This window comes from Etheostoma cragini, chromosome 6, assembly GCF_013103735.1.
Source record: "Etheostoma cragini isolate CJK2018 chromosome 6, CSU_Ecrag_1.0, whole genome shotgun sequence".
Taxonomy (NCBI): Eukaryota; Metazoa; Chordata; class Actinopteri; order Perciformes; family Percidae; genus Etheostoma; species Etheostoma cragini.
This window is the reverse complement of record NC_048412.1, coordinates 26073044-26095054: the sequence shown is the minus strand read 5'-3', so window position 1 is coordinate 26095054 and position 22011 is coordinate 26073044. Positions and strand designations below refer to the sequence as shown.

Sequence of the window (22011 nt, the reverse complement as noted above, 5' to 3'; positions counted from 1 at the left end):
AATGAATACGTGTGCATGAGCAGTGATTGACATGCAGTTAGACACCCCCGCCCCCGGCCCTGATTGGTGCATCTGAACAGGGAGTGCTGGATTTTTGCAAATGGCACTACAGGCTGTAGGTGGTGCCAGAGGAGCTGGCTTTTCTTTTAATATTACCTGCTTTATGTAGTTCTCCTCAAACATAGGGGCAGTTTCAGCAAATATGACAGAAAGTTAGTTTCATAAGTCTTACCAACAATTTAAGTAAATGTCAGACTGACTGACTGACTAAATGTGAAGTACATTCTTTTTAAAAAACATTTAGAAATGTTTTATCATATATTGTCTATAGAAGTGTATAATTCAACTTTGATTTTTGTTAAAGAAGGAAAAGAAAGACGCAATACTTAATTCTACTGAATCGCAATACTTCTAGAAATGCAATGAATAAAAATCGCAATACAAATCACATCAGCACCCATGTATTGCGAAAGAATTACATCGGGACGAGAGCTTGTCGTCCCGGCCCTAGTAACTTACTTTTTTTAGCTTGTGTGTTTGCAACATCCTGTGGTGTTCAGAGGATGACGCACTAAAGGACTACACTCAGTGTTGGAAATAAGCGATTTAAATGTATCCTTTTTAAAGTTTTACATCTTTTTTACAACAGTATCAGTATTATCAGCCAATCCTCTATCATATCAATGGTCCATTGTTGTTGATGTCTTTTGAGCATGTGAAGATGTTTTCATGCGATTAGAAAATGCGTCTGTGTTGCAAACTGCTCTTATTGTAACAGCAAGTTTATAACTCCGGCCTTCTCTCCTTCTCAGGGTCATCTGAACGAGCCGTAAACTCAGCTGTCACTCCCCTCCCTGTCAAGGCCACGGCCATGACCTAACAGTAGCTGATAGCCTTTCTATCTACTGTCCAAAGATGAAACGAGGAGCTCAGCCTTCCATTCAGCAGCCACACACAACATAGTGAAAACTTAACCCCATACTCTGATGTTGGAGATGGTGTGCCAGCTGCTATTGTCTTATTTGGCCCCTTTTCCATTTTGGTACACGTATTTCAGTTGTTCCTGAAATGGAGGCGTGTTAGACAATTGATGATACATACTTTTTCTCTGATTATTATTAAAACAGTTTGCATAAGAATGCCATATTATACTGATCACTCTAAAGAAGAAAACCATGGAGCCATCATCTGTCTATGTTTCTGGGGGCAGAGCAGGCCGAGGAGATTCCCAGACCCAATGAGATAAACTGACAACATCCACTTTGTTAGGACCTTGCATCAACATCCACTTTTAGATCATTTTTTGGGGCTTTTCCGCCTTTCATTTTTGACACGAGAGAAAGGGGAGAGAGGGGAGGAAGACATGCAGAAAAGAAGGCATAAACCTCTGAGTACATGTGCGCCTGCTCCGCCACTGAGCCAACCTGGCCACAACATCCACTTTTTATAAACAAGCGGCTGTAGAGAGCTTCCAGTTAGGCATTTTCTCTACTGTTCTGTGGTGTGGAAACTGTATCCTTGTAGTGAAGATGAACTTTGATATAACTTCAGTGGTCTCAGTCTATTCTTAATAATAAAATTATTCTAACAAGGTGACATATTTTGTCACATTAAAAGAAGGTAACTTTTATAATAACTACATTTTCTAACCCATCAACTATAAATCTAAACCCACCAACTTTGAGATCCTGTCAAATACGCAGCTAGGCTGCAGCAAAGACCTTGGTTGCCAGCTGCCAAAGTAACACAACGCTCTTCTAGAGCCTGACTGATAAAGGATTTTTAAGGCCGTTACAAATATTTGTTTTTAAAAACCTGAAATGCCGATACATATATATTTTTTTTAATCCATAAACGCGTTACAGAACATAAACTAATTTCCCTAACACTAGATATTTGCAGTTATTTATGAGTTCTCACTAAACTAATATGATAATAATTAGTTTTATTGTCACAACAGAACAGAGGAACATCAAAATATATTAAGATTCTGATAATTAAAATGTATAAAAATACAAACTTAATATTTGAAACTTAAACTCTTTTGAACAAAAACACAATGACAAAACAATATAATCTGTGTTGCCAACAGGGACATTTTTAAAGCGTCCTCTGGTGGACAAACTATGCAACGTCAACGCCCATAACATGGTTGACAGTAGGTATTCATTTTTTAATATTCATTTAGTTTTTAAATATTCATTTATCAGAATCATGTATTTGTCATTATAAATGATTCAGATTACTTTTCTTTTTTTAAATTGTTTAAATTAGAGCCTCTACACTCTTCCCAGCACGTGAGTACTGCAGATTCACAGCATTAATCAGACATATCTACTATCAAAACAGTTACTGAAACCCATGTCCCTATAAACAGGGCTCAAAGACAAACTGGTAAATCTCAGCCCTCAACACACTCTGAGACAACCAAAAGAAGCCAAGTGAGACTAAACCTCTTGGCTTACAGCTTTTAACAGAAAAGGGAAAGTAGCTAGCTACACCTACATGCCTAAACTGCACAACAACAACAACAACAACATTGTCAAATGCTGCAATGAGGCTAAACAAGTTCAAGCAAAAGCAAAGAATCAATAAATGATGTCATGTCTGTTTATGTTTTAGATCTTCAGGGACAAAAAACAGGTTACAGACAAAGGAATGCAAGTAATCTATCAGAAACTATACAGGATTAACCATTTTCCCCTCCCCTGCTGCATCTCGGAACACAGATACCATTTAAGCAACCAGTCGGCCAGGCTGGTCTGGTCGGGGAGAGACAATACATGCAGAGGCGGGGATACCAAGCCTCCCTTGTCTTTGTTCCGTTTCTTTTTCTCAGTTTTTTCCTCATATAAGATCAGACTAGTGACACTTGACACAATGTTCCTAATGCAACCCTAAGACAACAAGATAAAGCTTGTATTCTAATCTTCAAGAAGCAAGAGAAACCTATAAAAACACCCAACACAGAAGGTTTTTATAAAGTTATGTTCTGGAACTAATTCTCTAAAAAACTGCAACTTTGATGATCAAAATGGGCCCATATCACACGGATGGCCGTAATGCTAAATTGCTATTCAAAAACAACATTATTCCCTGCCTGTGTTACATGTAGGTCTAATAGGGCTTAGGACTTGAAGTACTCAAATTGAGCTCTCTTTGTTTTGTTGTTCAGTGTGAATATAAGGGTGAACAGTTAAGATCGGTATGTTTTAGTTTTTTCATTGAATCTTTTCTAGTGATCAGAAAACATCGTCTGTCTGTGTTGCAACCTGCTCTCAGAACAGCATGTTCACCGTTGTCACACCGAGTCTTCTCTGCGTCTCAGGGTCATCTAAATAAGCCGTGAACTGAGCTGTTGCCATCCTCAACGTGACGGTCCCGACCATGAACTAACATTAGCTGATAGCCTTTGTGGGTACAGCCCTGGAGTGTGAGAGCTCTCCACGGCCTTGTCTCCAGACCACCTTGGAATCAATTCTACTTTACCGCTGTACCGTCGGACAAAGACTTCTGCAGAAGGGACTTAAAGGTTTCAATGTCCGTGTGCATTCCATTCAATAAAATGTGTGAGTGTGTGTGTGCGAGTTTATGAAGATCCCATTTGCTTCTGTCCGACTTCAACAGAAGGTAATCTTCCTGGGCTGTCTATTATTTCATGAGAATATTACAATCGCTGGAATCCATCCATTCATAACATTTATACACTGTACATCAAAAGAACAACAAAAACACAACATCAAAGCGACAACAAAACATACACTTTAGGGTTTTTCATCCATAGGGGAATTTAATAGTTGTCAACTAATTGATTCATTTTTGCCGCTCGAAGTGTTTCTTTGTCCAAAGTATTGTTGTGGATATCAGCTTGTTTAAAACAGGGTTATTATAACAATAGGCAGGTCTGTGTGTGTGTGTGTATATACTAACTTGTAGAGAGTGAGGTCCGTCTGTATATCTGCAGCAACCTTGGGAATAGATGGTGGGGGGTGTCTTGTGTCCTGCGGGTGACGCGTCTCAATGGCCTCCTGGGGGCTCAGGTGAACGGTGACGGGAATGACGGGCAGGATGCTGATGTACCTGAAACAGAACGCCCAGTAATCGAGAGGATAGTATGAAACGTGATGGGCTTGTCACAATCAAAATGCAGAATCCAAAACTGCACTTATCCATAGGGACATAAGGACAGGTGTGGCCAGTAGCAAAATGCTAGTATGTTACAGCTGCAGGCAGGGTGTTTGTTACGGTTTTAGAATTGTATTTCCATTTACTTAAATGTAAATCTTTTAGCTGTTGTTGATAAAATGGCATTTTAACGGGTTGATAAAGTCCGATATTCTAACCCAATGTTTCTTAATTGGTGAATGAGCTTATGCAGTGACTGTATGACAACTGCTCAAATCATTAAAGTGAAGCTATCTCTGAGTCAAAGCGGCTTCTTTTTAGTGGGTAAAGTACAACATTCTGAATTGGTTTTTACTGAAACTATCCACTCATGGCTAGACCTATCTCCACAGCGCTGTGCCGGCACTGGAGAAATGTCTGGCTGCATGAGTTAACATTCTTGGATAAGGGAGAAAAAAAAATTAATAATCACATTCTGCCTTTGGAAAATAGAAAGTGGAGATAGCAAAAGGGGAAGGAGTATGCCAGCTGAAATAGGCAGCCAATGGCAGGCTTTATCCCAAGTCTAGTCTATATTAACAACGTTTCTTTTAGGCAATTGTTCCGGTGCCGGCAGAGGCTCCGATGGACGTCCCCGGTTTTTGGTCGGATGTCAGTCACCTTCCGCTGTCTTTGTGTTGATATTTATCTCTGGTGGATTTCTGAGGATTATGGTTAACTGCCCCTCAGATCTCTGCAGGGTAATTCCAAACAGCTAGCTGGAGAATCTGTCCAATCTGAGTCTTCTGTTACATGACTGACTAAATCTACTTTTGAACGTGCACATGTTCCACCAAAACAAGTTCCTTGCCAAGGCTATTTTGATCCATGTGGCGTGTAAAGCCGCTCCAGGGTGATTGTGATTTATTCAAAGAATGCCAATAAGGAAGAAGATGTTTTTCCTTCTATCCCATAATGCTGTGTGGCCTAGCCAGACCCACCTCTGCAGCGCTGTGGAGGAAAGTCTGGCGATACTAGTCATACTACTGTGACAATGAATGACTCTCCTGCCCCACTCACCTCTTAGCTAAAGTGATGTTGTAGTAGCTGAAAAGCGATGGCCAGTGCCTGAAGGAGAGCCTCCTCCAGCCCTCCTCGTCATCCGCTCCCCAGGTGATCTGGGGCACGGCGGGAGGCGGGACCTGTGGGAAGGGCCCCACTCTGGAGGAGCCGTGGTGGCCCTGTGACTGGTTATCAGGTATGGGAGTTGGAGCTGGTGCGGGGTTGATGCCGAGGGTACTGGTAGGATCGCCTCCACGAAAGACGGGGGCCACCCCGAGGTGAGGGGGCAGACCACCTCCTCCGGGATCTCCCAGAGGGCTTTGCTCAGACACCTGTGCAGCCAGGTAGGTGCGTATGCCAGCTGGGTCGGTGTAGACGAGGATGCCGATCCAGATCACCGTGCCAGCCTGGAGACGAAGCAAATGAATGATAGTTATCCGTTGAGTCGGCTTGAGTTGCTTTGACTTTTGCTTTTGTTACACTAGTGTTCGGTCATGTCTCCACCTCCCGTAGTTTCTCCATAAAAGAGGAAGTTAGATTTATGTTTACATCCATATATCACATTGCACTGTTCCATCATCAGGTATATTTGCTTCTCGTCTTGATAACTCATCTTTATTTATCCAACTGTTACAACAAACACATTATCCACATGCATTCTCACAGTAGAGCTGTGCAATTAATCAAATTTTGATTTTAGCTCCTAACGATCACAATGTAATCGAGAAAAATGATAATTTCGCACAGTAGATCTTTGCAACTAAAGGGAAATAAAACCATTGAAGGTGTTTCCCCTGTTTTTGTTTTAATGTTTTTTTTAGGTTCAATAAGTGCAACATTTCAAAAGTTGATGAGTAATCGTGTTTATATTTCAATATACAGCTGGGCAATATATCGGTATTGTGATATGAGACTAGATATTGTCTTCGATTTTGGATATTGTAATATCTTGATACGACATTAGTGTTATCTTTTCCAGGTTTTAAAGGCTGCATTACAGTAAATTGGTGTGATTTTCTGAACTTACCAGATGCTCTATTATTTGCCACTTGGTTATTATATTCACATTATTAAAGATTATCAGTTATTTCTCGTCCACGTTATTTTTATTACAATTTGGTTGAAGGAAACCTAAATTTCTGATTTAGAAACTTTTTGAAAATGGGTCAAATTTGAATCTAAGTGTGAAGATATTTTGTCAAAGCATCAGTTGTCAACACTACAATTTCGTCATCGAGGTATTTGGCCAAGAATATTGTGATATCTGATTTTCTCCATGTTGCCCAGCCCTATTCCAATGTTCATTAAAATAATTGTGATTATGATTTTCTTCATAATGGAGCGGCCCTATCTCCCAGTGTGCCATAACCAGCAGAAAAAAAACATCAAAACTAAAGCTCAAATTAACTTATCTGATTTAGCTAGCTTAATGTGGAAGATGGTGTTAAGCTACCAGTCCCTGTGGATGTGGTTTCAATTAAGTAAATCTTTTAATCCATTTGAAAGCAAAGGTACACATGTAAAGGTCAGCTTGAGGGTGCAGCTGCACTGATGTGTCACTGAACAAACGTTTAACAGTGTGTTCCCGTCAGTCTTTTTGTCATAAGATGAGAATGCAATGCGCAAGACGATAAATCAGACTCAGGAACAGTCCAGGAAGGCAACAGTGTAAGACAAATGACAGGTGGCAGACTGTCTTCTCACCATGATGATGCGCTGAGCCAGGCGCGTGCGGGCCAGGAAGTACACCACACGCAACCTCTTGGGAAGCCTTAGATTCCTGAAAGCCGGGGTCTGCAGTGTAATTGTGTGGGGGGAGTGCCGCGGGGGCGGCGGGGCCTCGCGTGTCCGCAACGGGCCAGGCTTGGGGGGCGGGAGTCCTGCTTCGGCTGGCAGGCGGCGGTTCAAATCAGCCAGCTGGGGCATAGATAGATAGAAAAGGTTTACACATCTGGGAGTTAAAGACTAAACCAGAGATCTTCAACTGGGAGGGGGACGACCTCAGAGTTACTGGGGTGAGACTACCAAGTTATTGTTCATTTTTTAAATGTTTAAAAAAAAATTAAAATGCCTTAACCTGAATCCAACATGTTATAGGCAAATATAAATTGTGATTTATAATTGATGATTACTGGCCTATAGGTAAGGTAGTTACTATGGTAGCCATCCTAAGGATTCACTGTGCCACATGTATGTTTAACATTAAAACATGATTTATAAAATCATGCCGACAATTATTTTAATAGTTTAGTAATCTATGCACAAAAAAAGTCTGTATCAAGGCTTTAGGTCGCTCTATACGTTACTGTAGGCCAAGTTCATTTTACACAATATACTGTGTGTGGTAGGGAGTCCCTGCTTTGTCTCTCTTCAGTTAAAAGGTCCTTGTCTTACATGTCGAAGACCCCTGGATAAAAGGATTAATACATAAAAATCAACAGATTCAATGATCAGGAAAAGAATCGTTAGTGGCAGCACAAATTTTAAAACTACCACATATTCATAGCATTAAGAACCACTTTAGAAAGATTACTTTGTTGTGTTTGTAAATGTCTATTCTTTCGTTGCTAATATTCATTTAGCGGGGCACTGAGCTGAACACAAAAAGGCTTCAGTATGTGTGGGGCAGTGGAACAATAAGAACTGCACATCTGGGACAGCAATTTGAAAACTATGTGGTGAATGTACTTTGGCCTGTTCCATCTGACCTCTTGTACTGCTCGTGTAAGGAAGGGGTTGTGTGTGTGTGTGTGTGTGTGTGTGTGTGTGTGTGTGTGTGTGTGTGTGTGTGAGGTCCAGTTCATGCCTTTCTCATGTTTACATTGATCATTAGAGTTGATTCACGGATAAGTGCTGCCGTTTGTCAAGAATAAATAAACACAGGTTTTCAAAACAGTTGTAAAGATTGTCATCCTCCTGTGTTTCAATTCTATTTTCAGTGGCATGTGTTTGTTATTTTATTTTATTATTATTGACAATATCTGAAAAAATATATATATAATGATTTTATGGAGGTACAAACTGAGTGTTTTGCGTGTAAGTGAGAGTTCTCACCTCCATGCGTCGGATGTCTATAGATAGTACTGTGGTGAAGAAGAACATCTGCAGGAAGAAGTCAGACACCAGGCCCACCACAGCAAACAGACAGAACTCCTACAACACAGAAACCAGGGGAGATGTCAGACCAGCATACAGGCAAAGCAGTTATCACTGTAACAAACAGGTATAACCAGCATAGCAGCAAGCAATGCTGCATCATAAAAAGAAGAAATGCAGTAGCTTGCCACTAACAGTACATGATTTACAAAGGGAGCGTGAGAAACCTCCTCAAAAAAGGAGGTGTTGCAAGAAGGACACACAATACATGAGGCCAATTTATGCTGCTGTGGTAAATCAACCACGTTGGTATGTACTGTACGTAGGCACGTGGAGATGCCGCCCCTACGCAGGACCTTACACCGAAGCCTGATGTGAACTTCTCAAAAAAGTAAGGTTTGGTAGCCTTGCAATTTCCCCGACTCATTGCCTGGTTCTCCTTCTCCATAAGCAACATGAAATCAAGGAGAGGGTTAACTTTTCCTGCTAAAGATTTCCCACTGTGGTCAGAAAGCTTATGGGAGACACTTTGTTTCTCCCACTATGCCTCTAGAGTCTGTACTCTATTTGACGCTAATCCCTGTCACTCACTCTAACCCACCCACACACACGCACGCAAGCATGCACGCACGCACACACCCCCTGCTATTCTCTTAAAAAGAGATCAACGCAGACCCTAACGCACAAGTATAAACTTCAGGCCACTCACATAGGCTACAGCCAAAGCTCTGCGTGGAGCTTCCACAGAACCATGAATCAAGCTTTAGTGTGGAACGGATCGATGTTTTCTTAATTGTTTTAACACTGCATTAAGGGGTCATTTTGTGTTTTTTTTTTCCAACCTGGACGCTATTTTTCTTTGTTTTCTGTGTAAGTGACTCATGGGAAAAACAATCTTTGATATTGGTCCAGAACTGCGAGAGACACATTTTGTCACTTAGACACAAAAACATGGGAAAATAGAGTCCAGGTTGGAAAAAATTAAATTAAATTAACCTTTAACATATTCTGTCTCAGTACATGAAACATGTCTTAAAGACTATTTCCAATACTTCTGTTTTGTGCTGATGAAACAACACAACCATATTTCTGTTACCTGAATAGCTGGCACCAGAGTGAAATATCCAATGAGGATGATGCACAGTTCAGTGGCCATGTTCTTCATGATAGACCAGCTCTCATTACTGAGACCTGGAGAGAGAAAAAGACCCAACATTTAAGAAACAAACAAAAGATACTTTACATTTTTTTTTAAACAGGAAACTATGTAGTGACTAGTAGAATTAACTAAATGTAATATATATCTGACTCACATTCATCACAATACTTCACTAAGTGCAATTTGCACAAACATAGGTTGCATCATCATGCATACATCTATACATATACTATTTAAGTAGTTGCACATTTATTCCCAACTAGTATATATATATATATATATATATATATATATATATATATATATATGTTTGTACATTCTTTTTTGAATTTTTTTCATCTATATTTTGCTAATATTTGTTGTTGTATTTTATCCAATTTTTTATTTCTTTTTAAAGATTTATGTCTTTATTTACATAGGACAGCTGAAGACATGAAATGGGAGGGGGGGATGACATGCAGGTCGGAGTCAAACCCGCGGCTGCGTTGAGGAGTAAACCTCCATATGTGGGCGTGCGTTTTACCAGGTGAGCTAACCAGATGCCCCTACTTATTATTTCTTGTATATTCTGGATGTATGCTGTGTATCTGATATTTTGCTGCTGTAGCACTGACATTTCCCAATTTGGAATCAATGAAAGTTTATCTAATCTAAATGTACTGATGAATCAGCATCTAGTTGTTGCTCTTGCTGTACCTAAAAAACAAAAACACTCACACTCTCTCACACTCTTACGGTACGTACACACAGCCACTGACTTGAGCTGCAAAAGAAGGACGTCTACATTCCGATTGGTTGGTGGTTGTTTGCCGCTTAACTGCATCATAGCTTATTACGATAAAGTTCCACTTCCTGTAACTTTAAAGCTCAAGTTGGCGGCGTTGTGTACATACAGTTACACTCTCATAACACACTCACACTCACCCTGAGCGATGCGAAGTTTGACCTCGAGGTCCACGGGGGTGGACACCACGGACTTGGTGAGGACTAAGACATTCTCCAGGCCGATCACCACTACCAGATAAGGAAAGATCTCCCTGCAGGCAGAAGACCACACGCAAATAACACACCAGGACTTTCTTCTAAGTGTAGGCTTGCATACAGTGTAAATACTTTGCATGAGCATGACATTTTCTCTTGCCATGTTGAGATGGTTTTGAAACTCCACATTTGTTCTAATACAGGGTCTCTACTGGTTCACAAAGTCAAATTTAAGCCTTTTTCAAGACCATAATGAAAGAAACGTAAGACCTTATATCAAATCATCAAAATTAAAGACGGATGTCAGAGTCCGGAAACATAGTGACATTTCTTTGAACTTTTTCAAACTTTGTAAGACCCCGCTGTAAAAAAACGCTGTAATGACATTCAACTTCATTTTAAGCTTTAGCTCTTGGATCCTCAGCATTACAATGAACACCAAAGCAAGGATTGCAAAACTGAGTTTGGTGGGGAAAATGTTCCCGTTGCCGTGTAATGGTTGAGAAGAATCACTTTGCAACAATACAATAACAATTTTGTGTGTCACCCACAATGACTCAGGGATCCTTTATTTACCAGAAGCTGCGCTGATTCTGAATAACCAGCTGAGTGGCCATCAAAATGATCCAAAAAGCTCACTTAAATCATTAGGTTAACCATTACAGCGAGACTGATAGCTAGATCTACACAAAAATTGTTCGTTATACAGGCCAAAACTACATGTTAAAATGATTTTTAAAATGAGGCTTTTCTTTCTGCCACGGTAGCAAATAACTACGCTCAAGTGTTGTTATTATGATGGCAGGGAATTTCCTCCCCTGTTGAAGTGTACAGACAGATTAGTTTGAGATTATAGATAAGCTTCCACTGTAGGAGTACAGAGGGGGTCACAGAGGAGTCAACACACACACACACACAGTATGTGGAGTCAACTATGAGTAAGCATAATGTGTAGCTTGCATGCCTTTCCTGGTAATGTTAACCTTAATGTGTGAGTTCATGCAAACACAAAAGTACAAGCACAGCCCACAGCCGACCTGCCTGGATCTTGGTCAGTGGCAGAAAAAATGTGACGTTGTCACGCCACGATGCCTGCTTTCTATTAAACCTCAAATGATTGGACAACCATTAATGTCACTGTCTATATATCGCCGCCCCCTTGTGAGGTCCCACCCACATCCACGCCCCATACCTTCATCTTCTTCTTCTTCATCTACACAAACACTGATTCTGCCGCCCACCTGCTGGAAACATTAACGCAAACCCAACAGACGAAGTGGGAAGTCAACAGCGTGTGTGTGTGTGTGTGTGTGTGTGTGTGTGTGTGTGTGTGTGTGTGTGCATGTTTGTGGACCTGTCCTTGTCTTCCTGTGATTAAGATAAGTAAGAGATAATGATGAAACTGTACAGGCTTGTTGGGGCAGTAAATATTAACAGGATACATATAAATGTCAACAGAAGAGCAGTATGTATTGTTTTTGTTTTGTTTTTTCTCTCTCTCTGTGAAACATGGATGCTTTACACACATCTTCAACCCGGCTGCACAGAAGATCCATACAATCATTAATGATGATGTATAATGATGTACACTGTATTAATCCCGCAAGGGGAAATTACAATATCTTCACTCCGTTATTACACACAGGCCTAAATTACACACAAATGCTCAGTACCTATACACACACTAAATGGAGATATGTCAGAGGGAGGGGGTACCCATGGAAATACGCCGCGAGTAGTTGGGGGTTTGGTGCCTTGCTCAAGAGCACATTGGCAGTGCCCGGGAGGTGAACTGGCACCTCTCTAGCTAAGGTGGGCATCCAAGATTAGTGTCACCAATTCAGTATCTGACCAAATGAAATATGAAATATTGCCACCATCTCCGCTTCTATTCCTGAGTCATGGCTTTAAATAATAATAGAATAGTTTGAGCTCCAAAATAAAAACAGTCCTAGGGGATGTTTGTGCCAAATTTAAAGAGATATTGCATTCACAACACAAAAACATGACGCCTCACTGAGGCATAAACATAAAGTACAGCTGAGGCTGATGGGAAAGTCATTATTTTTGCAGCTATTTTGGTCACTAATCAGTTCCTTTCAGCTATTCCACAGTCTGGGATGAAAACAAAGGGTGATCGTGCCTTCTCCGTTGTGGCCCTGAGACTCTGGAACAAACTTCCCGTTCACATTAGGTCCTCCTCTACTGCCGCGACCTTTAAGTCTCGTCTTAAAACACATTGCATTCTTTGGCGAATTATTTAGTTTAGGGACATTTGTTTAGAAGTGTGTTGTTTGTATGATGTTCATTGTCGTCGGTCTTTGTTTTTATAACACAAAAACACTTTGCTCAGCCTAGGTTGGTTTTACATGTGCTCTAGAAATAAATTGACTTGACGAACCAAAGCATTAAAATCCAAACCCATGATGGGTCTAGGTGAACAATTAAGGGATCAGGAAAGTTACTACGATTCATCTTCTGGGCACCATGGGTATCTGTACTAAATTGCATGGAAGTCCATTAAATTGTTGTCTAAACAATCCAAACAAGGGTAGAGACAAAAAAAACCTCTTTAGTCATTTTTTAGATATGTAGAAAAGAGTGGCCATTCCTACCCTCCATTGAGCGTGGGTGTCAGTCCAAACAGCGTACACAGTCCCACAGACATGAGCAGAGAGCTGAGGACTGTGACCACAGCAGCCAGAGCCAGACCCCACTTAGACTTCACCATGTCAATCTTTCCTGCAGGGTGGAAAATAAGACGTGACGACGACAGGACACTTTAGCTATCTTTACAACTGTTACATGTTTTTGCAACATCATTTCTGAAAATCGCTAAATTGTAAAGATCTAGTTACATAATGTTATTAAAACAGATTAACATAAAGTATGTATATGTTATAGAGATGTCAGCAAAAAGGCAAAAAATAACATGTTTTATTGAATTCATAGTGAAATATGTTATTCTTGATAAATACAAGAAAACATTTTTCTCATTTTGTCTTGAAAATCTAGAATTTAAAAAGAAAAAAGGTCAAAACTGCAGTCCCGAGTGATTTTGAAGTTACTGCTTGCACATAACAGTTTGAAGAAAGTCGCTTTTACACAAAGCGACTTACAATTGCTACACGCCTCTGGAGCAACTAGGGGTTAAGTGTCTTGCTCAGGGACACACTGGTTGATGTATCGCAGTGGGAATCAAACCCAGATCACCCACACCAAAGGCATGTGTCATATCCACTGCAAATTGGCTTGAGTGTGCGTGTATGTGTGTATGTGTGTTTGTTTTATGAACTACTATTTGTACAGGAAAGTCTCTGTGGGCTAGGTGGGTGCTTTCATTCAGCAGTGTACAATGTTCCTGTGTGAGGATTAACTCTGCGCTTGACAGGAACAACGTTAGCACACAAACACTCGTGCACACACAAACACTCAAAGTCCAGATCTTTGGCACATTTCAAAAGATTAAGTGTTGCGAAATGTGCAAACTAGGGTAAAAGAAATGGAAAAAAAAGGAACAAGAGGAACAAGACACACAGGACAGAGCAGCCAGGTAGGGAGCGGTACTAACGTGTGGAGAAGTAGATGTAGGCAAAAAGGATGATGTATGTGGTGACGAGGGGGATGAGCTCAGCGATGCCGATCTCCTCTTTGAAGTGGACGTGAACCATGTGGTCGTCTCTCAGGCTGCAGTTGGCTGACGGGTGGAGATGCTTCAGACGCGCCCGCAGGCTGCCCAGGAACCTGGATACAGACATCGAGATCATCCTCAGCACTGCAGACACACCCCACTAACTGATTTACTACATACAGTCATTGTAAGGACCTTTCAGAGTGATGCAGATAATTGGTAGTCTCCGTTTTGAAGGTTGTCAAATTGAATGAATGAATTTCTTGTCAAAAAGAGAGATTAGTCAAGCAAAGCAGCCCTTTTCTAAAATACAACGGCCAGTTGTTTCAGTTAATGCTTGTTACACAAACGCCTCAATATCACGACTTTTATTTTCTCTTCTAGTGCATATGGGACTCACCTTGCATCGTAGCGGGACAGCACTAAAGTTATAGTGTACGTCACCACCTTCTTCTTGTTGTAGTGGCTGACCCCAGTGTACTTCCCAGGGACACCGAAGAGCAGGTCTAACACACACACACACACACACACACACACACACACACACACACACACACACACACACACACACAGGTTGTAGTGTGTAATAAACAGGAAGTCAAAATACCAACTTATCACTCTCCAAGTGATCCTGAACCAGGGGTCATTAGTTCTCTATGGCTTTATATGTGAACAAGAGTATCGGTCTGACTGTGTCTGGCAGCCAAGCTGTCCCTGACTATTGATCCAGAATAAGCTCCCCACCGCTAAATCCCTTGCACTGGAAAGGTGAGGCAGAATGCTGAGCGGGCTTTGGGTGATTTGGTTTACTATGTCAGTGGGTAAAGTTTTCCGCAGTCAGTACATTCCCAAGGAATGTAACTGCTTTTTCTCTTTCAATCTGAAAGCCTCTTAGTTCTCAGCTACCATTAATCAGCGCACACTATGTCCAGACAATTACTCCTGTGGAAGGATGGCAGACTACCTTAGTACCCCCAGTATAAACTCTATTAAACCATGTCATGGTCAAGGCAACATTTGACAGGTCACAAACCTGCTTCAACTCAGCCTGAAAATGTCATCATGGTCTTCAGAACAAGTGTACACTGTACACTTTGGGCTTTACAATTTAAAACGTCTGTGTCAATTCTAAAAATATCTAACCATCTCTGCCAATTTCTCCCCTTTTGTTTGAACATCACTAAAAGCAAAATAAAAAAAAAGAGGGGAAGACACTTTTTTCACGAGCATTTGTGCAGGCTATGTATTATCTTCTGTTACACTATTTGGGTCCTGGTCTTTACCTCGCAGAGTGGCCGAGGTGTGCAGGCCTTTGGGTTCATGTTTCTGGATGGTCTTGAGGAGGTCGGGGTCTGAGTCAAACAGCTCCCGTTGGTTCTGCCAGTAGTTGCCGGGAGAAACGAGCAGGCAGCCGTGCTCCGGCAGGACTGACTGCATCCGCCGTAAGCCCGGAAACAGGTCTGTCACCTGGAGACACAGCGTCTCCAGACTGTGTTTCCCGGAGCTGAAGGAGGAGAGACAAGGAGAAGACATAAGGTGGTAGAGAGTCTGAAGGAGGGGGGGGGTTTCAAATATCAACAATCTAATAATTTGTTTTATTGTCAAAACAGAACAGAGGAACATCTACATAGGTTTGATAAATAAAATGTATAAAAATACAAACTTAAGATATGAAACTTAAAACTAAAAACACATTAACAAAAAGAAATCTGTGTTACCAACAGGGACGCTGTACAGCGCCCTCTGGAGGACAAACTATGCAACGCTCATAACATGGATGATAATCCATTTTTATTTTATTAAACATTTATTGAATTCATTTTTGTATTTCTTTTCAATTTTAAATTGGCCATTAAAAATGCCAATATCGATCTAACGGGAAATGCCTTATATCGGCCAATAATATCAGTCGGGCTCTAGACAAAAGCACCACAATTAATTAGTATTGGAGCATTATTCTATCAGTTATCTATCAATATATTTGAACAATAAACCATTTTCTGGATTTGAACAGGCTACATTAAACATCCACTGCACTGTACAACTTCCAAGCAACGCACATTTCAGTGCTTGGTGCACAACAGCTGCCAAACAAACAGAGTGCTGCCAAACAGCACGTGCACGAGTTTACAACAGATCTAGGGCTCGCTGTATGGCAACAGTTTTTTTTTTTTTTTTTTTTAAGGTCATAGATGTTTTTCTTTCTTTCTCTCATGCCAAAGGGCAAAAATACTTTTAGGTTCATAGTTGGACTTTGAACTGCCAAACACTTTTTTGTGAGTCGATTAAAGAGCCCCTATTAAAGTCCATTTCAGCATCATATTTGTACTCTTGGGGTCTACTAGAATAGGTTTACATGCTTTGATGTTCAAAAACATTGTTTCTCACACTGCCTATTAATGCAGTGCCTCCATCTGAAACATAAGGCTAAATTAAACTAAATCTCTGATGAAATGCCAGAACGTAGGTGTGTGTTAAGTCGGACAGGTTACAGCCGCTTCCTGCAGCTTACAGGCTGAACAGGAAGTCACAGAAACACTCACATACTGTTAGGTCCGATTCCCCTTTAATAAGATGTTATCAGACCTATATGTATGTATGTATGTATATATATATATATATATATCCGCTTGTACACAGTCTCCAGTTGTTTTTATGATCACAGAGTAGCACTCAAAATGCTCTACATGCGATCTGTTGATAATTTTAATAAACAGACTGTATGATCTGTACTCTGAACAGATTTATTCTTTCTGACTTCTAAACGTCACTATCAGCCACACATGTGGTTTGTACACAATGAGCCTTTAAATCAGACAAATAGCAGGTAAAATCCCTCCGATTCAAAATCAATAAAAAGTTTATATGAAACGTCATCATGTTGAGTTGATTTTGAACCAATCAGCTGTTAGATCAGCTGACAGGCCGGCGTTTCCCAGCATGCTCTGGGTCCGCCTGGGTCATGCAGTTGGTAAAAAGCAACTGCGCTAACCGCGTCTCAAACCTGCGGCCACCTTGATCTTGTGAGGTTATCGTTGCCTACGTATGCATGAGGGCAGAGCAAGTCAGGATCAAGTCGGACACAAATCTAATCGGCATGCAACGGGCGCTGATCGCCGGTGATCTATTCTGCTCAGAGCTGGCACATCTCGAACGAGCCAATTAATTGAGGAATTTCAAACAGGAAGTGGACGAGCCGTTTTTAGGCAGTTGAGAAAAAGTGTTTTCTGTAGAAAACAAATCCCTATTTTGAGTGAAATGTGTTTTCTATTATGTGGGATCTATTACATATACAAAACACTATATAAGACACTAAAAGAGGGGAAAATCCAAAAGAAGATAAAAAGAGGTGCTTAGTTTTTCCAGGAAAAAATGCCATAAATCCTGCATCTAAATCTCACGTATTTGCCTATTTTCTCCTTAAATATCGCAGATTGAATTTCTTCGGATTTTGGACAAGTTGTGAGAAAAAACTAACATTTGAAATATGACAGTTTCTGCTTCTGACAATGAGCCGGAGATTAATAAATTATGGAAATAAAAGTTGCAGCCCTAGTTTCGTCTGTCGTTGGTACATGCAGAATTGTATCGAGGTGTTGATGAAGGTGGACGTCCTTCTGTTGAAAAGAATGAACAACTGGTTGGCCCTGTACCACTGTGTATGTGCTCACCTGTCAGAGTGGACGTGGTTGCGGATCTCCTCCAGCAGGCTGAAGGCTCGACCCAGCGGCAACCGAAACACGTCCACCGTCACCAGGCTGGTGTCCCACGGAGACACCGCCGCCTTCACCAACACCTGCTGGATGTAGGCAACCGGAGGACCCCGGTACTGTAGAACACACACACAGACATGCATGTGACACATTCAGTGGGTCTGCTGAACCAGCCATTTTAGCAAGTAATCTACTGAAGTTTAAATGACTGCTTTTTAAACAAGAACTCAAGACAGTGAAAGTCTTCCGTGGATGCTGCCAAGGTTGCTGTAATCCTGCCTCAACGGCTTTCTATAATGTAAAACTGCTGTCTTTGCTGTGAAAAGTGCATACCTCGGTCTGGGTCTGAGAACCAGTTTTAGACTTTCAGAGTGAGGACAATGTTGTAAAGAGACGTCACTTTACGGTTGAATTCAGATTTAAGGTTAAGGGTTAGGATTCAAGGTTAGAGGATACTAGTAATAGTGAGATGTACGGTATATACTGTAAATGCGCATGTGTTTTCTCTACTCCTACCCAGTCGGGCCGTTCTCCGAGGTCTCCCTGAGGCTCATGGGAAGGGACGCTGTAATCTCGCACTCCTGTGGTGAACTCCACGGGACCCGTCCCAGGCAGGGGAAGCCTTAATAACGGATAGCTGGGAGAGAGAAAGGGAGAGGTACATAGATGTGAAACACAAGTATGAGAATGACTGAACCGCTCAACGTCTGCAGATTTGATCTGCTGGAGATATTTTCAACAATGTTTCAAGTTCATTGAGTTCAAATGATAGTTGCCGTGTATATTTAAGTCATAATGCCATGTTGGATACATACAGAAATACGATGTCCTGAAGCGTTTTTGCCATCTTGAATGATTTTTTTTTGACTCAAGCAACCAACGTACATACGTCTCGCTGCCTTCACTCCAATTGGCAGTTCTTTTGTCGCATCTATTTGTAGCTTTGGTGACTGAGAGGTAATGGGCCAAATTTCAAAAGATTTTTGGTCACGTCACTCTTTTAGACACAAATGCATGGGGAAATGGGATCCAGGATAAAAAAAACAACAAAAAAACCTTACGCTTTAAGGCTGTCGTCAAGACCAAGACAAGTCAAAACCATAACACTTCACTGACTAAAAGGAGCCAAATCGGAGAAAAGGCCACTCCTCTCCCATGACCAAGCTTTAATTTATATTAGCAGCTAGTCCTTACTTAAAGAGGAAAGACAAGAGTTCTTGCATTTTTAAAGTACTAGGAGCTTTTAAAACTTAGTTTTTTGTTTATTAAGGATCCCCATTAGTCATCACCATAGTGAAGACATTTCTTCCTGGGGTCCAACACAAGACAAACAATATTATAAAGGAAACATACACATTTACTATACATATTTACATAGATTATAAAATGGCACATCCAAAAAAAGGGAGGGCTGCAGCTGAGTAAACACCTTTCATAAGGAACACATGCATATGACCCACATTGGACCTATTCATTAAAAACAGCTGTCACACTGTTAGTAAAGACTCAGGTCAGCAGCGTAGTTCCATACACTTAACTGATACACTAGAGCATTACACAAGAAGTTACCGATTTTGTTTATTGCCGGCTTGCAGATTCATGCAGAAAAATTGCACTCTGTTGACTGATTGATGTTTTCCTGTCCCTTAATCTAACTGCTGGGGAATAGACTCTTTGAGGGGATGTGGGGAACATTTACAGGCTTAAAGGAAATCACCCAAATCACTTAGCACATTGAGTGGACAGTAGCATGTTGGCACACATAAGAAAAGGCATTGTGCATTCTGTAATCAGGTAGGCTAGACCCATCAGGAACACATTTTGTGTGTGTGAATGTATGATCACGTATGATGAAATTATCACATTACTTTCTTAAAGCAACACTAGAGAACTTTTCCTGCTTCGGTTCCCCTACAGGTTGGAAGCGTAGTTGTCCCATTATGTCTCCTTGGAACTACAGATCTGCTACGTGATCTGCCAAACTTGCATAGTGCGGTTATCGCCAGTAGAGAGCCGCAAAACAAATGTAGAAGTGCTGTTCACCCACTTACAAGTTGATGAACCACTGAAACGATTTTGGAAATATTATTTGAAGTTACAAAAAGTTCTCTAGTGTTGCTTTAAGTTGTAATCAATCACACAAGCCTCCAAGTGGGGGGGGGGGGGGGCTGTAAAGAAGTTATCCAAATGTGAAGTTATGTTAAAGAAACTTGATTTGTTTGACGTTTTGATTTTGAGATCAAGTCGTAGTATTTCTGTATGTATACAGCACTAGATCACATGTTACCATGGCAACGTTTAATAAAAAAAGATATTGCTGACACTCGCCGGTTTGTGAATTTTCATTTTAAGCTTGTTTCTTTCCACACAACCAAGATACAGGAGACTGCTACCTGATTCCAAATGTTTTCAAACTCTTGTTTTATAAGCCGGACAACTGGTTGGTCCCAAAAACTGATTTACAACTTTCTTATCATTAATTATTAATAGTTTTATATGATTTGAGTCAGAGGAGTGATCACAGATGGGGCCAATGTTCAAAGTGTTGCTTTTTGTTTATTGGCTGGCCCGCTGTGTTTCATACCGTGCAGCCGCACGGGCTTTTGATGTGCCGGGACTTGGCTATGGTCTAAACATCACACACGCTTTGAACTGTGGGTAATTTTTGTTGTTGAAGTCTGCATCGATGCAGACTCCCGGAAAGGGCTCAGTAAGTGTGTACTCAAACCCTCATGCCCTTTGAAATTCGACATTGGGTCAAAGCTGACCCCTAACGTGCACCAAATTTCACCATTCATCAAAAACCACCGATTAGGTGTCCACGTCGCCAGTGTATTGTTATTTTGCACTGTTTGATGAGTACAAATGTTATTTATTTTCCTTTCAGAAATGTCAGTTCTTGTCAGTTCAGATAGAAACCTCTTCTCTCTGGTTTCTTTCCCTCCCTCACCTCCCTTCCTCCCCCTCTATGCAAGGTCACTGTAGCTCCACAAAGGCCTCTTTTGTGCCGAGCCGGCCCCCCTCCTGACAAGCAGATGGAGGGACAGGCCTCCCATTCTCACAGGGCCATTTTCTCACAGCCCTGTGCTCGAGTTCTGCTTTTAACATCCCCGTCGCGAAGCACTTTTCTTTCACTTAGCCCGTTTGCTCTGCACCCCTGCTGCAAGGTGCTGCAAGGACAGCTCGCAGCAAGTGCATGCGTGTGTTTCAGATTGCTGGGACTGTTTCACAACGCCTTTACTGATGAAGCCAGGGCCAACTCTCTGACCTATGTCCTCTCTTTGGACCAGAGATTGAGCAAGAATAGAGATGTGCGTGTGTTAGGTGAATGTGTGTGTCGTGGTGTCGGCGGGGGGCTGTTATGTGTGTGCAGATGGCCGGTTTGGATGAGCAGAGACAGTTACTGTTCTCCTCTGTCTAATCTCATTCTTTTCAATTTATTCTGTCTACACTGGCTGACAAGAAGGCTTTTTTTCCCTCATCTTTTAAAAGGAGTCCACACAGAAAAGCAGGCACTAGACCAGTCCTACTGTCACTGTCAGTTGTCAAATCTAACTTTAGAGTACTAAACACTACTTTCTTACATACTAATCACAAACGTACTGAACCTCAATATTTTATCGTTTACTATGGATTGTTCACATGCACGTATGGAAAGAAAGTTAAAACTTAAAGTCAGACAAGTAGTTCTTAGAATCCAGAAAGAACACCTACCAGCAGGTGAGGATGCTGGCGGAGGTGAAGAGGATGATGGGTACTGGATAGGAGGCACACAGCAGCCCATGGCGGTAGAAGGCCGCCGAGATCTTCTCTCTCAGCTGCTCGCGCAGCGTCATCCTGGTGGGCGGGGTCAACTGCCAGCCATTGGGAAGCACTGCGCGGCCGAGGACGGTGTGCCGCGGGGCATCCAGGGACCTGGAGGAGCAAGGGAGACAACAGTTCAACAGATCATTGTCTTTCACGTCGTAGAGACGCTACAGCAACGTAGGGCTAGGCAATATAGAGATATTATATTGATATTGTCATATGGGACCAGACATCGACTTAGATTTGGGAAATTGTAATATCTTAAATGGTTTTAAAGGCTGCATTACAGTAAAATTATGTACTTTTCTGTTACCGGACTGTTGTAGCTCTTCTATCATTTTTACCTTTACCTATTTAGTCATACCTACAGTACTGAAGATAATTTATCTTATATCTCATTGTGAAGATATTTTGTTAAAGCACCAAATGTCAACCCTTTTAAATCGCCACAACATTGA

At 41.3% G+C, this 22011-nt stretch overlaps 2 protein-coding genes across 7 annotated transcripts in view; both read right to left on the bottom strand.

Annotated features, from left to right (window-relative positions):
* scap (SREBF chaperone) overlaps positions 1–22011 on the bottom strand; it is a 42481-nt gene that overhangs the window by 13320 nt on the left and 7150 nt on the right. For all 5 annotated transcript variants that reach the window (XM_034875486.1, XM_034875485.1, XM_034875484.1 and 2 more), the window contains exons 2-14: positions 21461–21661; positions 18263–18383; positions 17705–17862; positions 15317–15537; positions 14434–14539; positions 13974–14146; positions 13018–13144; positions 10346–10458; positions 9359–9453; positions 8221–8319; positions 6871–7083; positions 5185–5573; positions 3931–4080 (exon numbers count right to left, since the gene is read on the bottom strand). In XM_034875486.1, coding sequence (XP_034731377.1) covers positions 3931–4080; positions 5185–5573; positions 6871–7083; positions 8221–8319; positions 9359–9453; positions 10346–10458; positions 13018–13144; positions 13974–14146; positions 14434–14539; positions 15317–15537; positions 17705–17862; positions 18263–18383; positions 21461–21582 — 2087 coding nt within the window. In that variant the 5' untranslated portion in view covers positions 21583–21661. The remainder of the gene's footprint in view (positions 1–3930; positions 4081–5184; positions 5574–6870; positions 7084–8220; positions 8320–9358; positions 9454–10345; positions 10459–13017; positions 13145–13973; positions 14147–14433; positions 14540–15316; positions 15538–17704; positions 17863–18262; positions 18384–21460; positions 21662–22011) is intronic.
* Positions 5128–22011, bottom strand: part of elp6 (elongator acetyltransferase complex subunit 6) — a 28460-nt gene continuing 11576 nt past the window's right edge. The window contains exons 8-9 of one of the 2 annotated variants that reach the window (XR_004657122.1): positions 15711–15716; positions 5128–5138 (exon numbers count right to left, since the gene is read on the bottom strand). The gene's annotated coding sequence lies outside the window, so the exon portion shown is untranslated. Of the gene's footprint in view, positions 5139–15710; positions 15723–22011 lie in introns of both variants that reach the window. The other variant, XR_004657123.1, reaches the window with a different exon arrangement.